The 26,954-nt window shown below is 39.0% G+C and overlaps 2 protein-coding genes across 3 annotated transcripts in view; one reads left to right on the top strand and one right to left on the bottom strand.

Moving 5' to 3' along the window:
* prdm6 (PR domain containing 6) overlaps positions 1–26,954 on the top strand; it is a 94,124-nt gene that overhangs the window by 21,283 nt on the left and 45,887 nt on the right. For both annotated transcript variants that reach the window (XM_044112171.1, XM_044112172.1), the window contains exons 5-6: positions 8,923–9,050; positions 24,576–24,700. In XM_044112171.1, coding sequence (XP_043968106.1) covers positions 8,923–9,050; positions 24,576–24,700 — 253 coding nt within the window. The remainder of the gene's footprint in view (positions 1–8,922; positions 9,051–24,575; positions 24,701–26,954) is intronic.
* Positions 12,409–22,791, bottom strand: LOC122828539. The gene is made up of 3 exons (XM_044112167.1): positions 22,631–22,791; positions 22,043–22,111; positions 12,409–20,980 (listed from the first exon to the last, which is right to left on the bottom strand). The coding sequence occupies exons 2-3, from the start codon at positions 22,056–22,058 to the stop codon at positions 18,060–18,062; spliced, it is 2,937 nt and encodes a 978-aa protein (XP_043968102.1). The 5' UTR covers positions 22,059–22,111; positions 22,631–22,791; the 3' UTR covers positions 12,409–18,059.

Below are 26,954 nucleotides of genomic sequence, written 5' to 3'. Positions count from 1 at the left end.
TTATTTAGTGACGCTTGTTTCCTGTGAAGCTTACAGAGACAGCAGCTGATTAGTTAATAGTTAGAACCATTTGGACAGATGGATACAACACTGTGGGTGGTGTTAGTGGGTGGTGGTACCCTGTTCTGTTCTGTGGGTGGTGTTAATGGGTGGTGGTACCCTGTTCTGCTCTGTGGGTGGTGTTAGTGGGTGGTGGTACCCTGTTCTGTTCTGTGGGTGGTGTTAGTGGGTAGAGGTACCCTGTTCTGTTCTGTGGGTGGTGTTAGTGGGTGGTGGTACCCTGTTCTGTTCTGTGGGTGGTGTTAGTGGGTAGAGGTACCCTGTTCTGTTCTGTGGGTGGTGTTAGTGGGTGGTGGTACCCTGTTCTGCTCTGTGGGTGGTGTTAGTGGGTGGTGGTACCCTGTTCTGCTCTGTGGGTGGTGTTAGTGGGTGGTGGTACCCTGTTCTGTTCTGTGGGTGGTGTTAGTGGGTGGTGGTACCCTGTTCTGCTCTGTGGGTGGTGTTAGTGGGTGGTGGTACCCTGTTCTGCTCTGTGGGTGGTGTTAGTGGGTGGTGGTACCCTGTTCTGCTCTGTGGGTGGTGTTAGTGGGTGGTGGTACCCTGTTCTGCTCTGTGGGTGGTGTTAGTGGGTGGTGGTACCCTGTTCTGCTCTGTGGGTGGTGGTACCCTGTTCTGCTCTGTGGGTGGTGTTGTTGGTCACTCTCTGCTGTCTCCAGATGGAAACCGTTTGGTTTTGACGCTGAGCTGCATCAGAGTCGGTTATCCAAATATTATCGGCTGCGTTGGGCGATTATTGCCGTCCTGATTTATGACTGGCCCGGCGGGCCGCCGAAAACCCGGTCAGACGCTCAAGTGGCTCTGGCTTCACGCGGAACCCCGACTGTTGCTCTTGGGCACGGCGGCAGTGGCGCTGATGGCAGCAGAGTTTATAAGGCTTGCAGCTGAACACCTCAGTGACACACTGCGTCTGAAGGAGGGAGCAGCAGGAAGAATGAGCAGCTTTGTGGCTTTGTTTTGGTTTGGCCAACGTTGATTTTACTGCAGCAGAGTTAGCATGGGAACACACTGCTGTGATACCTCACACACTGCTGTGAGGACTTTTTAAAGAAGAAGATTAAAAAATATTAAAATAAGGTTCTAGATCTGGCAGGAAGAACCTGGATGGTTTCCTCAAATGATTTTTATTTAATGGAAAAGACAGGAGTTGTTGAGAGGTGGATTGGAAATGTGATGGAAAAGCAGAAATCTGTTCAAAGAAGCAGCTTTATATAGAGAAAATGCAGATTGCAGAGATTAGAGGTAATGATTTGAAAATGGAGAGACTGAATAAAATAAATGACCACAGGGACATAAAAAAAATACTTTCTGTGACTCAAACATCAAACATCTGGACTTTCCTGTTTAGTTTAAGTCTTTGCCAATTTAATCATATGTTCAAGAATTTAAACGTTTCCCTGTTTTATGGAAACATCAGTGAAAAATGTTTCTGCTGTGATGGATGTTAGACCCACTAAACAACAAACAGAAACTAATACAAACAAGGTTTGACTAAACTCTAATCAATCTGTTTACAGTTTCTGTTCTGATTTTATGCCGTCCAGAAAAACGTTTGCCATGTTTGTTTTCTGTTGAAAGGCGGAAAATGAAAATGAGATTTTTTATTTTGCTCCTTTTCCTTATTTTGTTTTCTGGTTTTGAGACACAAAGATTCTCTTTGCTTCCCGTTCTGATTCTGGTTCCACATCAACAGATATTTAGATAAACAGATAGTGTCTCTGTGCATTTCTTTTTCACATTAAAAGAGTTTTTTTATTGAGGATAAAAATATAATTTTAAAAACTTGCGTTTACTGAATATCCAGAGGTAAATAAAGACAATTACAGAGATCTGAGGAACACTTTGTATTGTCGGGGGAAAACCCAGTAATCCGTCTGGTTTCATTGGGTTTTGTTTCTGATTGAGGGATTAGATTCAGAAATGAGCTGAGGAGGTTGGGAACGTGTGTGTGAACGGTTGTCTGTTTGGATAAACGGCTACAAACACGGATGGATTTGTTTGTGCTGTTATTGTCTCAAGTAGGTTAGATAAAAGCTGAATAAATCAGAGTGGAAGTTTGATCATTGTCTGCTGTCATGAGATGACGGGAGCAGCAGAAGGTGGAGGAGGAATGGTGGGATAAACAGGAGGAAGATGAAGAGAACAGATAACAGTAGAATTAGTGAAGGTTCATTGATTAGCTGTAGAACAGAAGCCCGTGATCATTGATTGGCTCTCAGGGGCAGTTTTACACAATCTGGAGTAAAAAATGGAAAAGAAAGAGACACCGAAGTGTTCAGCACACCGCTGCTTCCTCTAAGATTTATCTCCTGAATAGTTACTAAGCCCCCGATGAGCTGAGGGCAGAGGATTACCTGGCTTTGGTTTGTTTGGTATTTAAAACTGTCGTCCAGACTATTTCATCCTGTTGTTACTGTTCAGATAAAGTTCTGTTTTGCAGAACTTCTCACTCTGCACTGATTTAAAGCAACTTCTTCAGATGGAAGCTGCGCCGGCAGCTGATCAAACTGCTCATCCTGTTGTATTTGACCAAGATATTTCACAAGAGAAACGTGGCTTCAGATGAGAGATGATTCCACATTATGGTGCAAAAATATTTCAGTTTAATTCAATTCAAACATATTTTCAGAGTTGTAGACGCTGATGGCTGTAGGAAGGAAGGATCTCCTGTAACAGTCAGTAATACAACAGGCAGAAGAAGCCTCTGACTGAAGACATTGTTGCAGGGTTAGACGTTGCTGATGAAGACTCAGGGTTGTCTTCTTTATTTTATGAGGAATCCTTACGTCCACCATCTTTTACAGTGTCCAGCATTATATTATTTTAAATTATGAAGTCGCTCTGGGATTTTCTGTTTTCTGTTGTAAAACTTGCAGCTGAAAAATGAAGACATAGTAACTCTTGATTAACAAATGACAAATCATTGATGATGTCATATTTGAGGAAATGAGGGCGAGAACTCAGCATGTTATGCACAAGTTCTGGGTTTTTCTGTTGCAAAGTTACAACTATTGAAAACTTCATAAAAATTCATCAAATGTTGTGAAAAGCAGCCTAAATTTGAACACTTTGCCCAACTGGGGGCATACCTGTCCAACCTGGCAACACTGCTGTTCTGTTTTTGTTTTTGTTTTTTTTTTTGTTGTGTTGTTCTCTGGCGGTGTTACAGCGCCACCGATTGGTCCGGCAGACCTACTGCACCATTTCCTGTGGTACCGCATCCTGGTTTGTTGACCCACCTTTTTTCTGAATCGTTTACAAACATACATGTGGAGGTGTCTGTGAGTCGCTGTACCTTTGTGATGAAGAGACAATGGAGAGGCGTGAAAATAAACGTTGGGAAAATCTAAAATTAATGAGACATCTTGAGTGAACCGAGTTCAGTGAAAACACATGACCTTAATGTGAGAGGCTGAACGTTCAGACCAGTGAGGGTTTCAGGATCGTTTAGCTTGTTTTGGAGCCTGATGGCGACCTCTGTGGCCAATCAGTAGAACTGCAGGTTAGTTTAATAACAATAAAGCTCTAGTCTCACCTTGAGAGATCTATGTTGTTCTGATTCAAGTGTCTTTTCAAGCAGTAGATTTGTAGGTTTTATGACCCATATTTTACTCCTGAGTGTAAACAGTTTTTACATTTCAAGTTTTTTTTTTTTACTTTGATTTACATTCCTAAAGATATCCAAGATATTGTTTTAAGTAGAGAAAAACATCTTAGAGCAACATTTTTCATAGCTTTCTTTCTCGGCTTTTCAGTTTGAAATTGTTTACTAAACTTGATCTCATGGCTTCATCTGATCAAATGTGATAAATCTTTGATGCCTGGACACAAACAGCCGGAGGGACGGAGCTGAGCTGATGAAGAATTAGGTGTTAAAACCGCTTCAGATACATTGTCTTAACTTGTGTGTGTGTGTGATCTGTGTGTGTTAGAGAGCTGAAACACCTTCAGACATGATAACTCACAGCTGCATTAGTGGCTTAATGACATCCACTCTGTGATAAAAGCTCAGCCGCTCGTCACACACACATCGTCCTCTGACGGCCAAGCAGCCATTTACATGCCAGCGGGGGAGCAGAGCTGCACTCAAGGGTTTTAACTGATAACTGAAGAACATTCCTCACACACACACACACACACACACACACACACACACACACACACACACACACACACACACACACACACACACACACACACACACACCCACATTCACAGGCCCACGCACACACACACACACAAACACGCACACACATGCACATTGTTTTCAGTTGTTGCCCAGTTGTTGCCAGTTGTTGCCCGTTGTTGCCCAGTTGTTGCCCAGTTGTTGCCAGTTGTTGCCCAGTTGTTGCCAGTTGTTGCCCAGTTGCTGCCAGTTGTTTCCAGTTGTTGCCCAGTTGTTGCTGCCAGTTGTTTCCAGTTGTTTCCAGTTGTTGCCAGTTGTTTCCAGTTGTTGCCCAGTTGTTGCCAGTTGTTTCCAGTTGTTGCCCAGTTGTTTCCAGTTGTTGCCAGTTGTTTCCAGTTGTTGCCCAGTTGCTGCCCAGTTGTTGCCAGTTGTTTCCAGTTGTTTCCAGTTGTTGCCCAGTTGCTGCCCAGTTGTTGCCAGTTGTTTCCAGTTGTTGCCAGTTGTTGCCCAGTTGTTGCCCAGTTGTTTCCAGTTGTTGCCAGTTGTTTCCAGTTGTTGCCCAGTTGTTGCCAGTTGTTTCCAGTTGTTTCCAGTTGTTGCCAGTTGTTTCCAGTTGTTGCCCAGTTGTTGCCCAGTTGTTTCCAGTTGTTGCCAGTTGTTTCCAGTTGTTGCCCAGTTGCTGCCCAGTTGTTGCCAGTTGTTTCCAGTTGTTGCCCAGTTGTTGCCAGTTGTTTCCAGTTGTTGCCAGTTGTTTCCTTTTGTTGCCCAGTTGTTGCCAGTTGTTGCCCAGTTGTTGCCAGTTGTTTCCAGTTGTTTCCAGTTGTTGCATTAAGTTGCCAGTTGTTGCCCAGTTGTTTCCAGTTGTTGCCCAGCTGTTGCCCAGTTGTTGCCAGTTGTTGCCCAGTTGTATTTATTAAATTAATGGAATGACAGGCAACCTCTGAGATTTTCATTTTTAGGAGAATCCAATATTTGTTTCCTGTTCTCTTTTATGTTTAAATCTAGTTTAAATTTGTGTTCTCTTATACTTGTACTAATATTTTTTATAATACTATAATTGAGAAAATTTAGAAGAGATATGTATTTAAGATATTTAAAAGCAGGGATGGACATAATTGACTTATGATTAATTAAATTAATGGTTTATTAGAATAAATAATGGATTAAGTGATAACCTCCGCTTGGACCTTCTTTCAGTGTTGTAGTTTGGCATCGTCCAGAAGAGTGTGACGGTGCGGTGGGAGACTGGAGGAGTTAGTAATGGGGTTAGCCACGACGCACTGTTAAAGTTTTCCACACCTCTTCTTTATTGTCACTCATAATCTCTACGTACACGTAGGAGACTAGTTCTTACTCTGTCACTCTTACAACCAAAGAAAAAGGGAATAGGCGCCCCCTTGTGGTGATACCTATTCATAACAAGGAACTAAGCAGTATAACTGTTACAAGAGGGCGCTGCTGCTCATCCTTAAACAGAACCCGTTGATGGTTCTAAGGGAAATAATCATGGCAGAAGCATCCCAGAACAGGAAAGTTAAATGGCCCAAATGCAGTCCGCTTCCTGTTTGGTTTATTTTATAAATATGTCAAATTTAACAATGTGAGAAAACCACAATTTTCTGTTTATTCAGTCAGTATTTAATAAAACTGACACAGTAAATGTTAAAATATAGTAGATGTACTTCATTTTTAAAATTCAGGAAATTATGAAAAAATATCCATTCATGTTAGAAGGACGGTTGATAATCTTGATGCAAGACAAAAACTCAAGATTTTTTAAAACATGGCTGATTTTAATTAATTGTTGGTCAATCAATAATAATGTCACTTTAATGTTAATGTTAAAGTGGACTGATCAACTTTAGACTAACTTTATTCTCTCATGTATATTCCTGATACATATTGAGAATTATTTCCTAAAATTAAGTAGAATGCAGCTGTGATCAATAAATTCATATTCTAATATTTAATAAAATATTCAGACTGATCCTCTTTCTTTGCCCTGAACTGTTAAATAATGGGACATCAGACTGTAACAGTATTTCCTTTACCTGTTCTGATAATTGATCAGAGAGACGATATTGAGATGATCAGCTGAACTGTGAAGGTTGTGAGAAACGGATCGACTCACCAGCAGCTGGCGTCTGAAAATAAAGCTTTGTGCTGCATCTGTTCAACACAAGCCAAAGCTGAACTAGAATAATTTATGGAGTTTTAACAACAAAAATCACCTTTTTGTGCTCGGACAGAAAAATGACAGCTGGAGCTGTGAGCCTGGCAGCGTTTGCAACATTTTGCAGCCGTTGAACTAAACAATATGAGATCTTTGGTCGTTTATCTTTCAGATGGAATTTCTCAGCGATGGATTCGATAAACACAGGCGGCCAAAAAACCTGACAGAACAGCATGAAGCTAGAAACCAGCTGTTAGCTTCAGAAGCATTACTGTACAGGCAGCAGAAAGTTTCTCAGGCCATGAAAAGCATCACAATAAAGACCTTCTGAACGAGTCAGAGTTTTGAAATCATCAGAGTTTTGAAATGTCTGCAGTATATGTGAACATGCATTAACTGTATTTAAAATGTTCCCATATACTCTGTTGTTGTGGCGGTGAGGCATGGACCGATCAGGATGGGATCAGGATGGGATCAGGATGGGATCAGGATGGGATCAGGATGGGATCAGGATGGGATCAGGCTTTGGAGAGTTTTATTACCGGCTGGAGATTCTTGTTCTTAATCTTCCTCCTCCTTTTTTCTTAATTTGAGTTTTATTCCCATTTAAATCAGTAGTAACACAGATTTAAGCCCCAGCAGGGACTCCTGTCTGAGGTGAACTTTCCTTTGGTTGCCAGAATATTTATAAGGCCAAACAGCCACAACATCATCCCAGAGTTCATCTTCATTTTAATTAGGCTGTTTAGCCACCTTCTGGTTATTTGGTTGGATTGGGGACCAATATGGTTAAATTTTCAGCTGCTGCGTTTTGCTTTCACACTGCACTGTCAAACCAACCAAACCAATTGAAGAAGTTGTTCCCCTTGTCACCTGTGGAGGCGCTGCAACAAGAACCGTTACGACACAAAAACCTCTGAAGACACTGAGCGCAGCTTCCTTCGCCAAATGTAAACACAAATCAGATTTCAGCGGTTGGAGGATTTCTCTTGTTCATCTTTGGTAAAAGACCTCAAGTCGTTTCTCCTGCTAGTGCTGAACTAACACGTTTGTTTTGGTTGTATTTACCCAGAATGCCCTGCGCTATAGTCCACTTCCTGCTTTTGGACCAACCTCCTGTCTGCATTTGAAACACACAACAGTTAACTTCAACCAAACAGAGTTGAAGTGGACCAGAGTAGGACCAGAATTAGCTTTTTTTGGTCCACATCAGAGTTTGATTACATGTTCACACCTCCCCAAACGAACCGGACCTTCTAGACAAATGGACTGAAGTTGGATTAAAGCGGAGAAAGCATGGCTGGAGGAATGTCCCTCCCTCTGCCTCATCAGAGCTCATTTATCTGAGCAAAACATTTAGGAATGGATGCACATCGTAAACTTTACAGCCAGTAAAAATGTGGACACTATAAACCTTCAGCCACCGTCAAGGTTGATAAAAAAATAACTTTAGCTCATGATTAAGACCGACTTGTTGCAGGGATGTTATGAGAGGCTTGGACAGGTAACAGGTGTAATGGATTACATCACCTGACTGATAGGTGGAGCTGCACCACAGGACAGTTTGACTGGGCAGCTCAGTTCATCAGAACTGATTTCTGATGTTTCTGAGCTCCACTCCTCCTGTGCAGTGATGAATCTGTTGATCAGATAACCAGTGAGATAAAACCTGAGAGTCTGCAGACACACTGACAGTGACAGACGTTACAGTGCGACATACTGAGAATAATGAATGAGGCTGTTTCCTTTGATTCTCACAGTCATTTACTGCATTGATTGTTTGCAGGCTGTATGGACAGAACAGAGGCCGGCTATTGGCTCAGGTCATCACCTTATAAACACACTCGACGCCTCCTCAATACAGTCACACTGCATCACCACGGATGGATGGAGGGATGGATTAATAATGAACACACACACTAACACACACACACACACACACGGAGGCTGGGTGAGATCGAAACGCTTTAACTGCTTATGATCACTGTTAGCTGTGAAGTCCTCGGCTTTCTGTTGATGTACGACTTTCATCATCTTGTTGTTTTCCAACTAAAGTCGACATCAATGAGCATCCAGGTCTGCAGATTAAATTATATTCTGAGCTTAAAGAACCCGTCCTGACAAAACCAAATAAAAACAACAAACATTCAGAAAAATACTGGCCAACAGAACAAATAGGAATACATTTATTCACGTATTCATTCATAAATGTGACTGATCCGTTTTACTTTTAGCTGGAAAATGTCAAATTCTCAAGTTTTAGTGTTTTAGAGGAACTTTAGAGTTTTTATTGATTTTGTTTTTTTTGTTATAACTGTTTTAATGTTTTTGTTTCACGTCTTAGTGACTGTAATACCAGACCTGCTAACCTGGCTAAACTAGTAGGAACTGGTCCCATATAGGTACCAGTCTGGTACTTGTGGGGCCCGATTTGGACCAGCAGTGGCTCAAGGTGGAAACTCATTCTTAAAAAAAAACACAGTACAATTTAAACTTGTACAACTGTTTATAACTAAATAAACACTAATTTAAATGCCACCATTGTTTCTGTGTCTGTGTGTTGTAGATCTATGATGCAGAGGGAACATTGCAGCACTTTATAGATGGAAACGATCCCAGTAAATCCAGTTGGATGAGGTACATCCGCTGTGCGAGGCACTGTGGGGAGCAGAACATGATGGTGGTCCAGTACAGGTAAGAACCTCTGATGTTCTTAGTGGGTCTAAAGCAGAAAGCTTTGGATTCTACCTCCATGCCAGCAGCAAAGTTTGTTTTGGTTGTATTTACCCATTGTCTTTGACAATCTGTCTTTAGATTGTCAAAAACAAAAACTTTGACATCAACTTTGTGTTCATGTCAAAGTGTTTTAGATGTTGAATTACAGTCAAGCATTCTGGTGGTTTTTCTGTCATGTCTTATTTATTGAGTTCCCAAAATGGTAAAAGATAAATGAATCCAAAACAATTGGAGTTTCTTCAGTGCTTTATTAAATCTGTTTTTGAGACAACATGAGAGGTCTCTATTAACCAACTGCTTTTACATTATTTTTGTGTATTTCTGCATATCTCCTGTCTTGCTGATGATCAGATATTCAGTAGGCAGAAATTATAATTTTTTCTTTTACACTGGTGGGGAGAATTTGCTTTGCCCATAAATTGTTTATTCTTGTATGTGCAAAAAAATAAGACCACTTTATAGTTTGAGGCAAAAAAGTTATTTAGTTAACAAATTTCAGGTAAAAGGTTTTGCATAAATCTTGGAGTGTTAAATCAGGGTAGACATGGAGATTTTACAGCCCAGCTGGCAACATTCCTAGTTAAAGTTTTAAACTCGACCACTTGTGATTGGTGAACTATTGTGTTATAATTGTTATCATCAGAGAGCACATGCATACAGCAAATATGTTGCACAACTTCAAAGAAATTAATTTAGTCCTTAAATATGTCGGCTGGCGTTCTAAAAGCTTTGACTGATGCAGAGTGGGCATGAGCATCGGAAGATTTGCTAGCAGAACTGCAGAAGTTTCAAGGACTTTTTTTATTTTACAAAACTCCACTCATCCAGGACTGCAGCAATCAGGACCAGTTTCCTCTGACAAGTTTGGGGGGGACAAAGTGGTAGGTGCTTCAAAATGTGATGGGAAAAATGTTGGTCTTTTGAGTTGAGTTTGTAAAGTCTTTTATTGCACTTAATGTGTGTAGGAGTAGATTTGTATTTCACTTGTATTATGATCACTCTCCTGGCATTGTACAGGTTTAGGTGATACTAGCAGAATATGGTAATTATGAGTTCAGATGCCGCATCAATCCATCTATCGATCACCATTTTTTCCTCATTCATGATCTAGAGTCCGAGATACTCACAGGTCGTATAAAAACTACTAGGTTTTTTTCCCCAATAACAATATTATTTAATATAGAAATTATTTTTGTGAACAGAACCAAAACATTCTATTTTTTACAAACTACATGAAGCTCAGAGTTAGAATTTCCGCCCAGAGCTCTTGAAGTAAGCGGAGCAATGTGTGACGTCATTTAGGTCAAACATCACAACTCTCTGTGCTTTTGGAACGAATGATTTGGATCACCAACATTTGCTTTTCAAGGTAGGTGCACAAATGGTGCAGGCAGGGTCAGCTGAAAACTTTTTCAGTTTTCCAAAATAATCCACATTGGTAGAAGATTTAGATGGAAACTGATGAAGCATTGCAATCTCTGCTCAGACTGTTTTGAAGTGTCTACCTTTCCGGTGCCTCATGGTCTGTGCATCTCCAAAGGTTTGCACCCAATATTTGCACAGAAATATTTTGTCAAAAGCAAAAACATTGCGGCCATTGCGAAACCCTCTGTAGCTGGACCTCTTCAGGAACATCACAAGACAGGAGAATGCAGAGAAAACAAAACAAACAGGTGAGTTGCTTTTTGATGAGCATGTTTATTTCTGTTGTATTAAATATAATTACTGTCTGTTATATATAATCTGACAACGAGTCATAAGAAAAAGACCATAAACGGTTATTTAGAACGTGACTACACAACAGGCAGGGTCACTCTTGCAATTTGGTCATTCTGAAAAAGAATGTTTTTTCAGTGCAGAGATTAACTCGTTTAGTACCCAAAAAACTACACTGAGCACCTTGGACAATGCTGCAATAAACCAGAGAGAAGTGTTTAATCTGTTATTGCCCAAACTCCTTGTGAAAATATGTATGACTGTTATTTCTGCATTTTTGCTATGTGGAACCATTTGTTTCAGCTGTTGCTCTTTAAAGTGCTTTATAAATAAAGTTAGAATGGGTGTGTGCACAGGAACAAGTGGCAGGAGAGCAGCATAACTCAAAGGGATTTTGCAGGACTTGTTCTGTTGTTTCTACCTATTTCTTACCTTTCTGCAAATCTTCAGCTACTGACTTGAAATGCTTTTGCCATTTTCACCAAAAGCAGTCGGCTTTCACCCTTTCATTTCCTGCAAAAATGCAAACTTTCTAGTTTTCTTATTCAGCTCCATAGCAAAATAGGATTCAGTGTCAAAGACAGACATGCCACCAGCCAGACAGTTTGACCACAGTGATGTCACTTAGCAATAGCTGCCTTAGCAGTAAAATTTCTGACTTTTGGCTTTGCTTGGTAGATCCGTTTTGCTGGTGGAAAGTTGTAGTTTTCGTGAATAATTTGGATCAGAATTTTGATGCTATATATATATACATATATATATAGATGCAAAATATGCAATATACTAATATTTAACTTTTTTCCGCTTTCATTTGACCTTTAACCTCCATTACATTAGACAGGACCTCATCCTCAATCTGGAGACGGCACTCCACCCTTTTCTGGCTCAAGATCAGAGACTCAGATTTGGAGGTGCTGATCTTCGTCCCGGCCGACTGCTGCACATTCAGCTGTGAACCGCTCCAGTGAAAACTGGAGATCACGGTCTCATGAAATTACACAACCACCTAATCTGCAACAAGCAGAGACACGATCCTGAGGATTGTATCTCTGCTTGTTGCTGCTTGTTATATCCTAAACGTATCCACTCATCACCCTGGAAACTCTGTACATGAAGGTTATGGAGTCATGGAGATGAAAACGCTTCAGAAACACATGAGAAACTCTCACTGTTACTCCTCTATTATAGTGTTTACTGAATCAAATCAATCACCTTGAAATTTGTTTCTTTGTGTCAACATCAGTTATTTTCTAGCATTTCCATTAGGTGGCTATTAGTAATAATTTTAGAGTTCCTTACATATTTTTCCCCCTCCAGGGGGTCTTTTGTGGTTTCTAGTGTCCCTTAATCAAAAGTAGACTGACAGGAAGGGGAAAAGACATGCGGCAAATGTCGGCCGGGTCCGGGAATCGAACCCTCGACCGCCGCGTCGAGGACTGAAGGCCTCCAAATGTGGGTCGCGGTGTCCACTACGCCACCACAGCACACCTTTAGAGTTCCTTAGAATCACAATTACAAACAAACAATATAAACCTGGAATGTTTTCTAACAAACGAGATCAGATCCTGAAAATAAGGAGACATAACAAATGATTTAACTGTGTTACATTTTATTTAATCATTTTTGAATGAATTTCAATTATTAAGTAGGAACAAACTGAAAATTACTATTGAAAACAAAAATGTACATGTTGTATTTGATTTGTAAGTTTTACTTTATTTGTATTTAATTGTAGAGAATTGAAAAGATTAAAGTTAAATGTCACATTACTGTTTATTGTACTGTCTTAGGAAAATATATTCAGCAATATATTGAATTGTTTATATACACAAATACACAATATTTCTCCACTATGAATGAATTATTATTGTCAGGGTACAAGGTTATTGGTCATTAGAAAAATTAAATGATAGAAAATAGATGCTTCAACTTTTCTTACATGCTGTTTATAAACTGTTGTATTTGTGATTAAACATTAAATACTGAAGACAGTATCAAGCAGACCAAAAGGATAGAATACATTATATTTATCATCATCCTGTTGCATCAAATCTTTGATTTTCTCTTCATATTCCAGTTTCAGATCTGAAACATGTTTCTCATGATTCTCTTTCAGATTTCTGATTTTGTCATCTTGTTCTTGCTGCTGATTTTTTAGCTCTTTTACACATTTCTGCTTTATATCTTGTAGCTGTTTTTCATTGTCTTGGTTTATCGCAGTTATTTTATCGTCACACTTTTGCAGCATTTCTTTTTTTTCTTGATCATGTTCCAGTTTCAGATCAGAAATATGTTGCACATGATCCTGGGTCAGATTCCTCATTTTCTCCTCATGGTTCTGTTGTCGACTTTTTAGGTCCTCGATGTGTTTCTGTTTTATATCTTTGATTTGTTCCTCATTGTCTTGTTTTATTGCACCTATTTTATCGTCACACTGTTGCTTTAAATCTTTTATTTTCTCAACATGTTTCAGATCTGAAACATGTTTCTCATGATTCTCTTTCAGATTTCTGATTTTGTCATCTTGTTCTTGCTGCTGATTTTTTAGCTCTTTGACGCATTTCTGCTTTATATCTTGTAGCTGTTCCTCATTGTCTTGTTTTATTGCAGCTATTTTATCGTCACGTAATTGATTAGAAATCCCTTTTTAAAGTAACACATGATATATAATCTATTAATCTTCTCATTACTTTGGTTGTGAGCAATGCACTAATATTAAAATATTTAATGATTTAAGAAAATAGTTATTAATTTGTAGTGGAACATTATCTTTCAATCTACGTATTTTATTACAGATCAAAGGTAATTATTTAGTACATATTTTAAGAGGCTTTGCCTACCTGAAATTGAAATGGTTCTTTCCATTGTTTGAAAAGCTGTGTATGTTTCCTCTTACTCCAGGATAGTTATACCACCCTGCATTGGGCACAAGAAACAGGCCAGCCCAATAAGAGCCAATGTAATCCTCTTACTGTGTTCTTATATTATAGCTTTTTGGGCTGCTGCTGTTTGAGTCTGCTAACACCTCACAGAAAGTTGCTTTTATTGAAATCACAACATGTTTTACACTTGCTCTTAACACCAAAAACCAACAGTTGAATATTTCTTGGAGATTCATATGGCTGCAAATGTATTTTCATGTAAATCCTGCTAATTGCTCTTACCGTAGAGTGAACAGTTATTGAAACATTTGAAATTAAGTGGGATGTGTTTTTTTCTGCTGTGATTTGGATTAAGGCAAAGAAATGCAGCTGTAGTGGTTTTTGTTTTACTGCTACTCTTAGGGCAGCAAAGTGGATTTTCTGCCTCCATCTTGCTCTCTCTCTACCAATCTCCTTGGTCCTGTTGACTTTCTATGTATCTTGCTTCACTACATCCATGAACCTTCCATGTGGCTTTACTCTTGTTCCCCTCCCTGGTCGCTCTCTGCAACATTATTCAAACATTATTTGTGCAAAATGTACAGTATCCCTACTGAACACATATCTAAGCTATCTCACCTAACCTTCCCCTCTGAAAAAATTATTTTGAGTTGTGTTGACTTCAGTTCACATGACTTTAAATCAAATCCCAAATGTTAGTGTCAATGTCATAAAATTTTACAAGACAAGGGAATTGAGTCTATTATGCCAATGATTCGTGATTTTCTTTTGGCATGAGCCTTTTGATTAAGAATACTTTAATTTCCTTTCCTGTCTGATCCAAAAAAAATACATTGGGACAAATAAATGTTGGTATGAATGAATAATTGTACTGAGATTGAGTTAGCAGGTAATGTTAAAATGAATCACCATCTGGCTACAACTTTTTTACAGTGCTGCATCAAGCTACAGAATAATATGACATTTGTGCCATCACCAGTAATACTGTAACCGTATCTCAGCTGTTAATTTTTTAATTAAAAGTAAACAAATCAAGGAGTGTTGTAGCTAACTCTGGGTTGGTTTTCAACCCTTTGTCTCCCTCCACCATGAAGGTTGGCTCCGATATTTACCCTCATTTTATTTTGGTCTCAGTCTAATTCTCTCTCTTTAACTTGACTTTCATCTTGGGCCTTCTATTGTTTCTGTCTTGGTTTTTGGACAGAAAAAAGAAATTAGACATTTCCTTGTAAGGTTCGTTTGTTTCTCTGCCATTAGCACAGGAACAGTAGCACACCTCCAGCTGGGTGTGCTACTGTGTGGGAGTGAACTGAGCACTGTTATTGCGCAATAGCCTGCCCCGCCCTAAACCTTACAACTCCCATGGACTGATTACTGACTAGTTGTCCGTCAAAGAGAGATAATCTGTCTAAGGTGGTGTCAAGAGCAATTCATCTAGCTCTAACTACCTACAATCCAACAGCTATGACCCTTTTCAGCTAAGAAGAAGCAATCAGTTGAGTCGCCCTCACAACTGCATAACTTCAATAACCACTCCAGTTAACGTTAGCTCTCTCCCTATCAACAACGTGTATTGTTACAGACTACATAATGCTCAGTGGTTCAACATTAGCCAAATCTGAGGCCACCACATTTCTAGAATCATGTTCATGGGTTTTACGCTATTTAGAGGAACCAACATCAATAGATGTCTCAATTAATTTCACTATCCACAAATCTCATTAGAATTTTAATGCATCTTTATTCAGCATGCGTTTAGCAGGGGTAAGTGAAAACAGATTAATTATCAATGATCACATACTAAGAATAAAAATCAAATTAAGTAAAATCACCTTAATACTTCCTAACTTCTTTCCCTAAACTGTGTCACTTATTTACTGATCGAGGCTTTGGAGTCGGGTTCAACTCATACCCAGATGATGGACGATCTCGGCAACAGAAAACTTCACTGTCCTTGGTCAAACTCCTGTCTTTGTATGGCAAATCCTCTCTTGAATAAAAGTAAAGCAGAGCTGGTTGTTGTCTTCCAAACACTCAGATCTTCATGTGACCTTTGTCTAATCCCCAAGTCTGTTGCAGTAACCTTGAGACCTTTGGGTTGGTTGAGCGCAGAGTAGGCGTTCGAATCAGAAACCAGGGCTCAGGGTCGATGGGTGTTGTCTGTGCGAAGTCTTCACCTCCCTTTGGCTCCAGGTTCTCTGCTGGTCTTCTGTCGGCCTCTTCTTGTTAGCTCGACTTCACACCGGAGACGAAGAACCCCTCTTCTTTTTTCTCCCCCATCCGATTGTTGTGTATGGGGAGATGGAACCAGACCGCTCCCTCGGAACACACTATTCCCTTCCTGTTGTTCTGTTTGTCTCGATTCACTTTCTTTTTCATGTCCAGACATTCCCCTATGCCACATTCTCCTATTCTCTACATACCTCTACTCTCTACGTGCCCCAACATCTCCCTATGCCTTACACACTGTGATTATATCAGTTACAATTTTGTCTGTTTTATATATTACCATAAATGATCAAACACGATCTTCTTTTAATGTGTTTCTTCAACATAATTGCTTTTATTAATCATTTAATTTAAATACTATTATAAACTTGTAATTCATAATTTTCCATTATATTATTTCTGTTTTAATCTGCTTTTTATTACATCAAGACTCTTTTATGTAATCATCAATAAATCAATCAAAATCAGAAATGACATGCTTTATAATCATCAGTACATCCAAACACAAAAATGACCTATCCAATAATCATCATTAGAACAACATGCAAGATTATTTCAGTCTCTTAGGCCTTTATGATCTGTTTTCTGCAGGAACCTGGGAAAATCTCACCTCCAGTTTTCACAACAGCACAGAGTAAAGACGCCTCCTGGCTCTGATTGGCTGGTATTGGTTTGGAAACACAGTATTTCTCTAAATGCTATTAGAGGGACACAAGGAAGAGGCAGGGAGATTCTTTTTTTCATAGATTATCTCTCATCTTCGACTTTAAGTACACAGTAAATGTTTTTAACAAATATGAATGTAAAAAAGTGGCATACTGTAGCTTTAATAAATGTGATAATGTCTTTGTTTTCCTGTATATTCATACCACCCTCTAGTTACTACAGTGTTTCTTACCTAAGGCTGCAATGTTTTTACTGGAAAATAACAAGAAAATAACAACTGCTATTGGAAAGAAGAAAACCAAACACTGACTTAAGTCCAACAAATTGCAACAGGTTTTTGCACAAACCATAAAAAATATCACATATAATATTCTTTGCTGATGTTTCAGGTCAGTGACAAGTAATCATGCCATATAGCTGTTATTCATGTCTGGCATGATATTTGAAGACTTCAAGCTAACAAAAGACAGAAGTAGAATCACTGAAACTGATGGAAAGTGACTAATAACTGCAGACAGAGCTGAAGGAGAAACCAAAGGATCTACGACCAATGGAAAAAGCAGAAAGACCAGACCACAAGAAAGGAATGAACTGATAAAGATAGGCCTTAATACCTGAACCAAATTAAATATCTAGATGTCCTGAAGCTAGTAAAGGTGCCTGTAGTTGGTACCATTATAGACCGTGGAGCCAGAACACAAGTGCCACATCTTAGCAGTTGCTTTTTATTAAATATGTCTTCTTTTGACATTTTCTCTTTATTCACACACAGACCCAGAAAACATGCAAGTTATTCAAGCACCAACATAAGTTCATAGTTTTGTACATGAGGTGGAGCGACCTCATCCATTACACTTCCTTCCTTTGTGTTGAGAATCAGTCCCATTAATAGATCCACCTGTAAATCCTGTAAAATGTTCGTTACACAAACGTTGCATGTTGTAATCGGATCTGCTGGCTTTTCCAGGAAATCCTTCTGACAAACCAGTCAAACTGGATGCTCAGAGTTTCAGGCCAAACAGTCTCAACGTTTTACACATTCAGTAAAATCTATCAGTCAGAAACTTTCTTTACCTCTTTTAGTCTAAACAAAAGTCTTCTGTGATTGTTTGCAACCAATTTAATAAACGGTTAAAATTTCACCAACTGTACTTACATTGTACTATTAGTTACATATTCTCATTGATTCTCATCTCGTCTCATTGATACGTTGCAAACAGGATTGTACATGATATAAAATATCACTCATTCAATTGTGATTCACTTGTGCAACAATTAAAAACAAGATATTAAAAATGTCAAATCTTCACAATGTTTGTTAAAATCTACACTGAAAGTGTGATTAAAATCCCATCATCCTAAAAATGTAAATTTAAACCTGTTACACATTTTGTCTGTCCAGTGAAATAAAAGCATTTATGTATAAATGAGTAAAAAGTAACATTTCCCTTGTCTTGAGGACACAATAATAATCTCATGAAATGCTGCAGATTTTCTTCTCTGCAGCCTTTTTCACCTGCTCCTGCATCCACACGTTTATTTCCTGCTGATGGATTTCCTTCTGCTCCCTTATTCTGTTGTGGATGAACGTCTCACTGTGGAAGCAAAGCGATGATTTCAGCATTTTTATTTCTTCATCATGTTTTCTCAACAGCTTGTCGAAACTTTTCTGGTATGCTTTCTTTGTCGCCAGCTGCTTCATAATTTGTTCATTTTCTTTCTGTTTCTGCTCCCTCTGCTTCATGTCTTTTATTGCTTTCTCAGTTTTTTCCATCTCAGCCGAGGCGTCGCGGGTATACTTGTTCCTGAAATCATTGGATTCTTCTGCTTGTTTTCTAGCATCCTCATAATTTCTCCTCTCTAATTCCTCCATTTTCTTGCGAAACATTTCTCTTGCTTCTCTCCATTCGCTTTCCTCTTGTTCCCTCCGGATTTGTTCTTCTTCTCTGCTTTTTATTTCATATCTACGCTTTTCCTCTTCATATTCTTCTCTTAGCATTTGGAGTCGTTTCTGCTCATCTTCTTGCCTCTGTATCTCCTCACGATTTCTGTTCTCCCACCATTCCCTCTTTTCTTGTTCCCAAGCTTCTCTTTCTTTTGTCATGTCTTTCCTGCTTTGTGCGAATGAAGCCCTCTCTGCAAATACTTTGCTCAATCGCTGTTTCTTCTGCAGGTTTTCATATATTTGTTCAAACTCATGTTCTTGCATCTCATCTTCCTTTTTCTTCCCCTCTTCTTCCTCTTCTCTTTTTCTTCTGTCCATCTTCATCTTCTTCTCCTCCCTCATAAAATTCTCCTCCGTCTCCTTGACTCGTTGGGCGCTCTCCTCTGATCCTTGATCAGACTTGGCCAGTTGTTGTGATTTTGTGACTCCGTTCTTTCTTTGATTTTGAATTTTGTCTTCAATTTCTTTTTTCAGGTCTTCCTTCTTTTTCTGCAGCTCAGTGTCTTTTTCTGTCAGTATCTTCTTGGTTTCCTTCTGTATGGCTTCCTCTGCCTCCTTGAAGAGCTGTGAACTGTAGTAGCCACCACCATTTTCCCTTAGCATTGCCTCCACTTTCTCTAGCAGCTCTGTAGCTTGGAATCGATTCTCTTGGTCGTTGTTGTTAAAAACGTGATATCTGTCCTTACAATCAGTGATCAGCTTTTTGACAAATTCCTTGCTTTCGTTTAAGTAACTGTCAAATGTCTGATCTCTGAGTTCGTCTCCTCTGGTGAACACAACAATGATGAAGTTCACTGACTTCTCTCCGAAGAAATCCTTGAGCAGTTCCACGGTTTCTTTTTCTTCCTGCGTGAAGCGTCCGATCTGCAGGACCAGTAAGAAGACATGAGGTCCGGGCGCCGACAAGCTGATGCATTTTATCAGCTCCTGTTTAATTTGCTCGTTAGACAGAGATGTGTCAAACAGTCCTGGTGTGTCCACCACTGCAATCGGACGACCATTGACCTCTCCTGTCTCTTTCTGACAAACTTGTGTCACTGATTCTTGAGAAACCTTTGATGAAAAGCATTTCCTGCCCAGGATGGTGTTTCCAGTGGCACTTTTACCACAACCAGTCTTCCCAATCATCACCATACGGAGAGGCCCTTCACTCTGCAGCATGGATGGGTTTTGGTTTATGGTGAGGTTCTGTATCATCCCTGATTCAGAGTCATTTGGTAGAACCTGGACCCTGATTGGTCGCTGGATCCTCGGCACCTTCTGGGGATTCGGTCTGTACTTGCTGAAATTGGTCCCAGAGTGAAATGTTGTTCTCCTTTGCACTACAGCTGGCTTGGGAAACATATTTATAGTAAAACTTCTTGTTCCTAATCTTGTCATTGTTTGGACACATAGCAGCACTTCAGATATCTGTTTCTTTGTGTAGAAGACCATATATCGCTCCCTACATTTAAGGCAGAGATCTTGAATGTCTCTGTTTTCCCTCAGAAACTTCAGGGCTGCAGAATTTGCATCAGCTTTCTCCATAGTAAAAAGAATCATGGTGAAATCATTGATTCTCGAACTGAAGATTTCCTGGATGGCTTCCAGCTCCTTCTTGTCTTCCTCAGTACAGCCGTACAATGGGAGGACCAGAATGAAGGCCTGGATGCCTTCAGGGTCACAAAGGGAAACATATTGGAGGCATTCTTTCACCGCTGCTCCCTTCGGTCTGCCATACAGAGCAGGCAGCTCCATTATGGACACCTGAAACCCACAGACAGTTCCCTGATTTCTCTTAACCTCTGAATCACCAGAATAATTTTCTCCCAGGATGGCGCGAGCTACTGAAGCTTTCTCTACTGCGTGTCTTCCACATAAGACCAGATTCAGTGGGGATTTTACAGGTCGAGGGCGATCCTTAGGATCCATGTCTCCAGAAAAGGTTAGATATCGTCCTTTGTTCTTTCTCACCAAATTCTCCATTTTGTTCATCAGTTCTTCAAGATCATCGGCAGAAAAATCAGTTTCCTCCAAATTTACATTGTGAGTCCTTTTTCCACATTCTCTCTCAAGTTGGTTCACAGAAAACCTCAATCGCTGATCATTTTCAGTTGTGATGACTATTGCATAGTTAAAGACTTCTTTCCCAAAGAAGCTCAGGACAAAGTTCAGGTTCTGTCTGTTGGACTCGTTGAAGTCTGATTGCTTGACCAGCAGCAGCAGGACGTTTGGTCCAGGAGGGCAGAGAGCTGCACACGTCTTCACGTCTTGACTGACTCTGTCCACAGGCAGACTGAGGATGCCACCTGACTTTATCAGGGTGAAAGGTTTTTGACTCCATTCTCCATTAATAACATCAAAGGACTTTACTTTCTTTGAAGAATGAGGACTTTTTTCTGTCAGGAAATTACTGAGTTTTGTTTCCTCATCTTCGTTTTTTCCAAGAAGCACAATCCTCAGATCAGTAACTGAAAACGAAAAAAGTTTAATCAGATTTTTTTGATCCTGATTCACTAACTAATATTTTTACTAATAGTTTACATATTTAGTTTTATCATACAGTTATTTTAAGTAACATGCTGTATTGCAAATATTGAGACAGCAAAATGTACAAACCAGATGTTATTTATATCCAAAGCTAATTGAAATATTTGTGTTAGCAGTAGAGCTGGGCGATAAATTGTTTTCTATTAATTGATCCAATTTGCTGTCTTGGAAGATTTCATTTTTGAAAATCTGGATTCTTTTTATTGATATATTTTTAAATGATGTATACTGGAGTTTCAGTGGTTTAAAATGGGGCCTTTCATTTTGTTTTATAAGCAAATTATATACAGTTTGTATTTAGTTGGACTTTGAATTCAGTTCCCAGAAGGTTTGATTAAAATAAAAGCAAGTTTTTGAAAATACTTTCTGTCATTTCTGATTTATTTTTAAGAAAGTAAGAAAAAAAATTTAAAATAAGAAATTGGATTTGGATCTTTTATTTGTAGTCATTTTCCTAACTTGGTTTATTCATCTAAATTTATCATAAAGTGAACTCTTTACGATAAATTTATCAAAACAAACCAGCCTCCAAGTTCCTCAGGAGGATAAAAATGTTTTTGTATTTTTGATTTAAATCCAGAAGAGTAAAAACTAAATTCTGTTCTGTCAACATTAAACAACAAAACTAAAATTAAAACCTTTTGTAAAGAACTCAGTATAATTCAGTTGATTTCACAGGATTTAAGAGAACAAGAACAAACCAGAGGCTGTTGATAAAACTTCACTTATCATGATTTTAAAACTGATATTAGTCAGTTTAGAGTTTAATCAGAAAATGTCTGTAAAGCTTGACGAACTGCAGCGATCTCTCCAACGATAAAACAATTAAATCTGATTCATTTTATGTAATTATTAATAGTTAAATAATAATAACTCTGTGGTCGTTAGTAACAGTGTTGATCTAGTTAATCTGTTTGTGGCAGGATTATTGATTTCAGTCCAGTAACCTTTAGTGCTGCATGTTCATTCAGCTCCAAACTCACCTGGTGATGTTGCCATTTTTACCTGAGGGATTTTTCCACACTGATCCTGCTGGAAGGTAAAAGCTACACCTGAAACCAGACAGTGTTGAAGTTAAGGACTGAGTTTAAACCAGTTTAACCAGTGGAAGCTTCTACAGAGGGTGAGTTATAATCAGGTGAAAACAGGAATGTTGTTTTAATGATTTAGAATCATCAAACGTTATTAAAATCAAAGTAACACTAATACTGACAATATGTTGTCTGCTAAATGTTCATATGTAACATGTTGTACAACCTTTAATGGAATAAATAAACCAACAGACACAACAAAGTGACTAAATTACTACTTAATAAATAACAATGATAAGTAAACTTCCCTTTTGTGTTCATGCTTAGAAAAGTATTAATTTAAATAGCCTTTAACGAGTTCAATCAATCTAAAATCATCTTTGCTTTAGTCTTTAGTAACATTTTTCTTGGTTTCTGTTTACTTGTTACGGTTGTGTAGTTGTGATATTTAATCTGGCTGATATCTGAACGGATTTCATCTGCTCTCCAGAGATCTGAATGTTTCCTAATAAAATATAAAATATTATTTATCAGGCTTACCATTTTTCCTCAGTCGGTCTCTGTTTCCAGATCTTCAGCTGCTGTTCCAATGCACAGATGATCTGATCTTTCCTGTTTATCTGAAGCTTGATCTCAGAGAAAAGAACGGATGCGTCACACTGATGAGTTCCTGGTTGGCATTGACCCAAAAATGTTACAAGTATGACAGCAATGAAGACTTTAATGAGCTTCCAGCTCATGTCCAGGTGGCAGAACGAGGATTAGCTGGCAGTGCAGCTGAACCAACCCAACGTCTGACTGGATTTTACCATAAAGATGTAAATTTAATCAACTTTACTTTGGGATTTTAACTTTTACCACAATTCTTTAACCTGACAAAGATATAATTCTTAAGATTTAATTAAGAACTAAAATAAATTTAGAGGCAGCAGTTTTTATGCTTCTCTAATCTGGAGCAAGTTTCCATAAAACACCAAACTGTTAAATTACAGCTGGAGCACAGAGATTAATCCTTTAATTAAATACTTCATTTTGCCACTGCAGCGTTGTGGTTTGTTTGTTTTGTTTTCATGTTTTATGGGACGTTGAGCTAACTAAACACATTACTGGTGTTAGTGGTGAGTTTACACCTCTTCACCACTGATGCCACTAACTTTGACTGGTGCTGTTTAATCCCACTCAGTAAAAATGCTGAACTGGCTCTGGTTTCCCTGCTGTGGTGAAGTGACGTAACCTCTGTGGCAGTGAGAGAGAATACCTCAATCTGCTGAATGAGTTTTAGTTCCTTATTTAGTAAAACTGGTTAGAGCAGAAATCCCTGCGGCGGCCGTCAGTCCTCACCCTCCACCCCCACAGAAAGTCAACGTTAGGAGAAGATGATGCCAGACGGGTTTTACTGCCTTTTCTTTCACTCACCTCAGTTTCATACTGAAACCTTTAGTTCAGTTTAACCTGATTAATTTACATACTCACTGCTGATATCTCTGAATCTTTTTACGTGATTCAGTAGGAAATGATCCTCATGCATTGAACTCGTTTGAGTTTTTCTGGTCTGAACAGGATTCCTTCAGAAACTTCTGTAAACCTTTAGTTGGATAAGCAGGTTATGAAGTTTGGCTCAGTTTAACCAGGTATCAGGTAAACCTGGAGAGTTTTATGCAACAGTATAGTTTTAAGATTTATTTGACTTCCTTTAGTTTTTGTTGTCTTAAAAGTTTTAATGCTCCTCCAGTCTGGGACAGAAAACTTCACAACCGTCAAGTCTTAAACGGCCTGTTTAAAGTCGCCTTTGATTCATAATTACTGGAGCATTGATCAAAATATTTGATGATTTTGATGATGGAATTGGACAAACTGTATTTTTTGTTGCTGTTTTTATGTAGTAAAGGACTTTGAATGGCCTTGTTGCTGAAATGTGCCTCACAAATAAACTGGACTTAAAAAATGAATTAGTTTTCTGGCTTCAAGACACAATAAGGGAGCCGTTGTGGGAATTGAACCTGTGACCTCTCAGCTATAATTTGGTCTGGCTGCCACCCTGCCAGCAGGGAGAGAAGAAAACATGTGGGAAAATGTTTTAAAATAGTTAGTGCTGGAAATAAAAGTGTGGTTTTGAATGTGGCTTTGCTCATGTTGGTAGAATGATGTTTTTGGGCGGAGGAAGTGTTATTCTACTGGCGGTGTGACCCAGAACCATCAGCTCTCTGGATACATCAGCGAACAACACGCTGAAACGGAGCGGCTCTGTGGAAAGTGAGAGACACCAGATATTTCCCATAAATCATCTCGAGTTTGGTCTGATGTGAACTGAAGCTGTTATCAGATGGAAGTTTTTATCCGTCTCCCATCTTCTCCTGCGCAGAATAGTTGAGTCATTTGTTTTTGGTGGACCTGGGGTCTGGTCCGCATGATTTTACTCAGACGCCCACAAGTAAAGACACGAGTTATAAAGCAAAATGTCAGCATTTCTGTGTTTGTCTTGCAGGTCGTGCATCTTCTACAGAGCCTGCATGGACATCCCCAGAGGAACGGAGCTGCTGGTTTGGTACAACGACTCCTACACGTCCTTCTTCGGCATCCCGCTGCAGTGCATCGCTCAGGACGAAAACCGTGAGGAGACGTTTATAACTCTACCTGTGTTTGTTGGTTGAAGACTCAGGAATACTTTTGCATTGACTCTTCTGGTCTCAGCCTTACATTTTGCTGCTTTAGACACACAACAGTTCAGAGAGTAGCAACAGCAACAACCAGAATAAATTAGAAGCACATTTTCCATGAACTCTAATTAGACAGGTTGACTATTATTAAGTCTGTGTAACATTTTACAATAAATATTTATACTTGGATCAACTCTAAACCACAGAAGAAGAAGAAGAAATTAGGATGCAGTGTTTCAGAGAGAATAACAGGGTGGGAAGAACAACCAAATTAATTTGCACAGCACCTCAAACATCACACCCACAAAACCGACCAAAGTGCTTCGGATTAAGGATAATAAATAGTCAGACTAATATAAACATTAGTGTTAATAGTAACACTAATGTTAATATAAACATTAGTGTTAATAGTAACACTAATGTTAATATAAACATTAGTGTTAATAGTAACACTAATGTTAATATAACATGCACTGAATCCTTCACTTCCTCTGCTGCTGCTAAAACTACAAGCAGACTGAAATGTTAAAACAGAGCAGAAAATCAGCATCATTGTTCATGTTTTCTCTCTCTGTTCGCTCACTGGCCCAGTCACAAATGTATCGGAGGGAATCCAAGTTAATGGGAGAAATCCCAGCTGGAGCAGTGAGGGGAAATGAGAATCTAGTCCAGTGGAATTACGTAAAAAGGCCATGACTGGCTAACAGCAGCTGCTCTCCAGATCAGATAAAATGGAGCAGAATTACTTTTATTACAGGCTTATTGTTTTTATCAAAAGGAGAAAAACGTTTTGCGCCAGCTGTAGGCGAACGGTGAACAAGAAGAAAAGCAATAATAGTGGTGGGAGGTAATAAAAGCATGAAATTCTGTCTCCAGTTTGATTTTGGAAAGCAAAAGCTTAATTTTTTATTTCGCCTGAACTAGAAAAGCTGGATGTGGCTGCAGATTTTCCTGCTTTTTAAGTTTTCTAAAGGAAAAGAGCAAATATATGAAAACATTGGAGTCACATAAACATTAAGCACATCTGTAAGCTCCTCTGCTTCTTTCTCATCTTTTATAATAACGTCCTTCAGGTTGGTCTGTAGAATAAGAAGCATCACAACTTTTAGCTAAAACCTCCTCAGTCACATATTTCTGACTATCTTATATTAAATATATTTTTTCCCATTTGGTCACCTGTTTCTTCTTTTCTTCCATCCTGTTCTTTTTTCCTTTCTCCTCCACTCCTCCTCTTTTCTCTGTTTTTTATTTACCTATCCCCCAGTTTTCTGCTCTGTCAGCTTGTTTATATTCACGTTTTCTTGTACATTTTGCAGAATAACTCCCTGCAGGCGGAAAACAAACATTGCCCTTTTTTTCTACATAATTATTTAGAAAGAAAAACTCGAAGGGAAAAAGGAGCAGAAGAAGGTTTTAATCTGCGGAATCTAAACTGAAATAAATTGAATTAGAGACTGTCCTTTAACAGAGCCGTGTTGAAACGAGATCGTGCTGATTGCAAATTAGAGACGTTTGGCCACAAGCTGGTTTGCATTACAGACAAAACGAGTCTTTTACATGACATTGTTCATCATGACAGCGCTGTGGCGTCCTCTGTAAACATAATCACAGGCACACAAACAAACATCCGACATTCCACTGTGTTCCTCCTGCATTAGGACAAGAAGAAGAGCTGCTGCCATGAGTGGAACGCTCTGAAGGAGCGGATACTTCCTGTCTTTATTGTTTGTGTCTCTTTAGAGCCACACATGGCTGCTCTGCTCATTAATGGGTTCCAGTAGTTTGGGTTATCTTGGTTCGTTTCTATTTCATTTAAAAACTACTAATGTCTTTCTAGATGTGTCTGAAATGTCCACTTTCTGCACAGCTCTCCGACCTGATTCAGGTTGCAGTCTGAACTTTGACTAGGCCATTACAACACCTCAATTGTGTGATGGTGACGACCCAGAAACTTTAGTTGACAGTCTGTGGTCAGTGACGTCCTGTGGATACAAAACCCAAAACATCACTCCTCCACCTCTGTGCCTGATACTTAGTGTGAGCTGCACATTGTGCCATGAGCCAATCAGGAAACGGTTGCATCTTTCTCTGCACATTGCTGATGCCTCTCCATCTTGGTGTGTTAAAACTAGTAGTGGGACTCAATTAAAATGTTCAATTAAGTTAATTGGTGTAATTAATTAATTGTAATTAATCAAAATAAATAA

Source organism: Gambusia affinis, linkage group LG03, assembly GCF_019740435.1.
Source record: "Gambusia affinis linkage group LG03, SWU_Gaff_1.0, whole genome shotgun sequence".
Classification (NCBI taxonomy): Eukaryota; Metazoa; Chordata; class Actinopteri; order Cyprinodontiformes; family Poeciliidae; genus Gambusia; species Gambusia affinis.
Note: the sequence above shows the minus strand (reverse complement) of the source record. Positions and strands in the feature narration are given on the sequence as shown.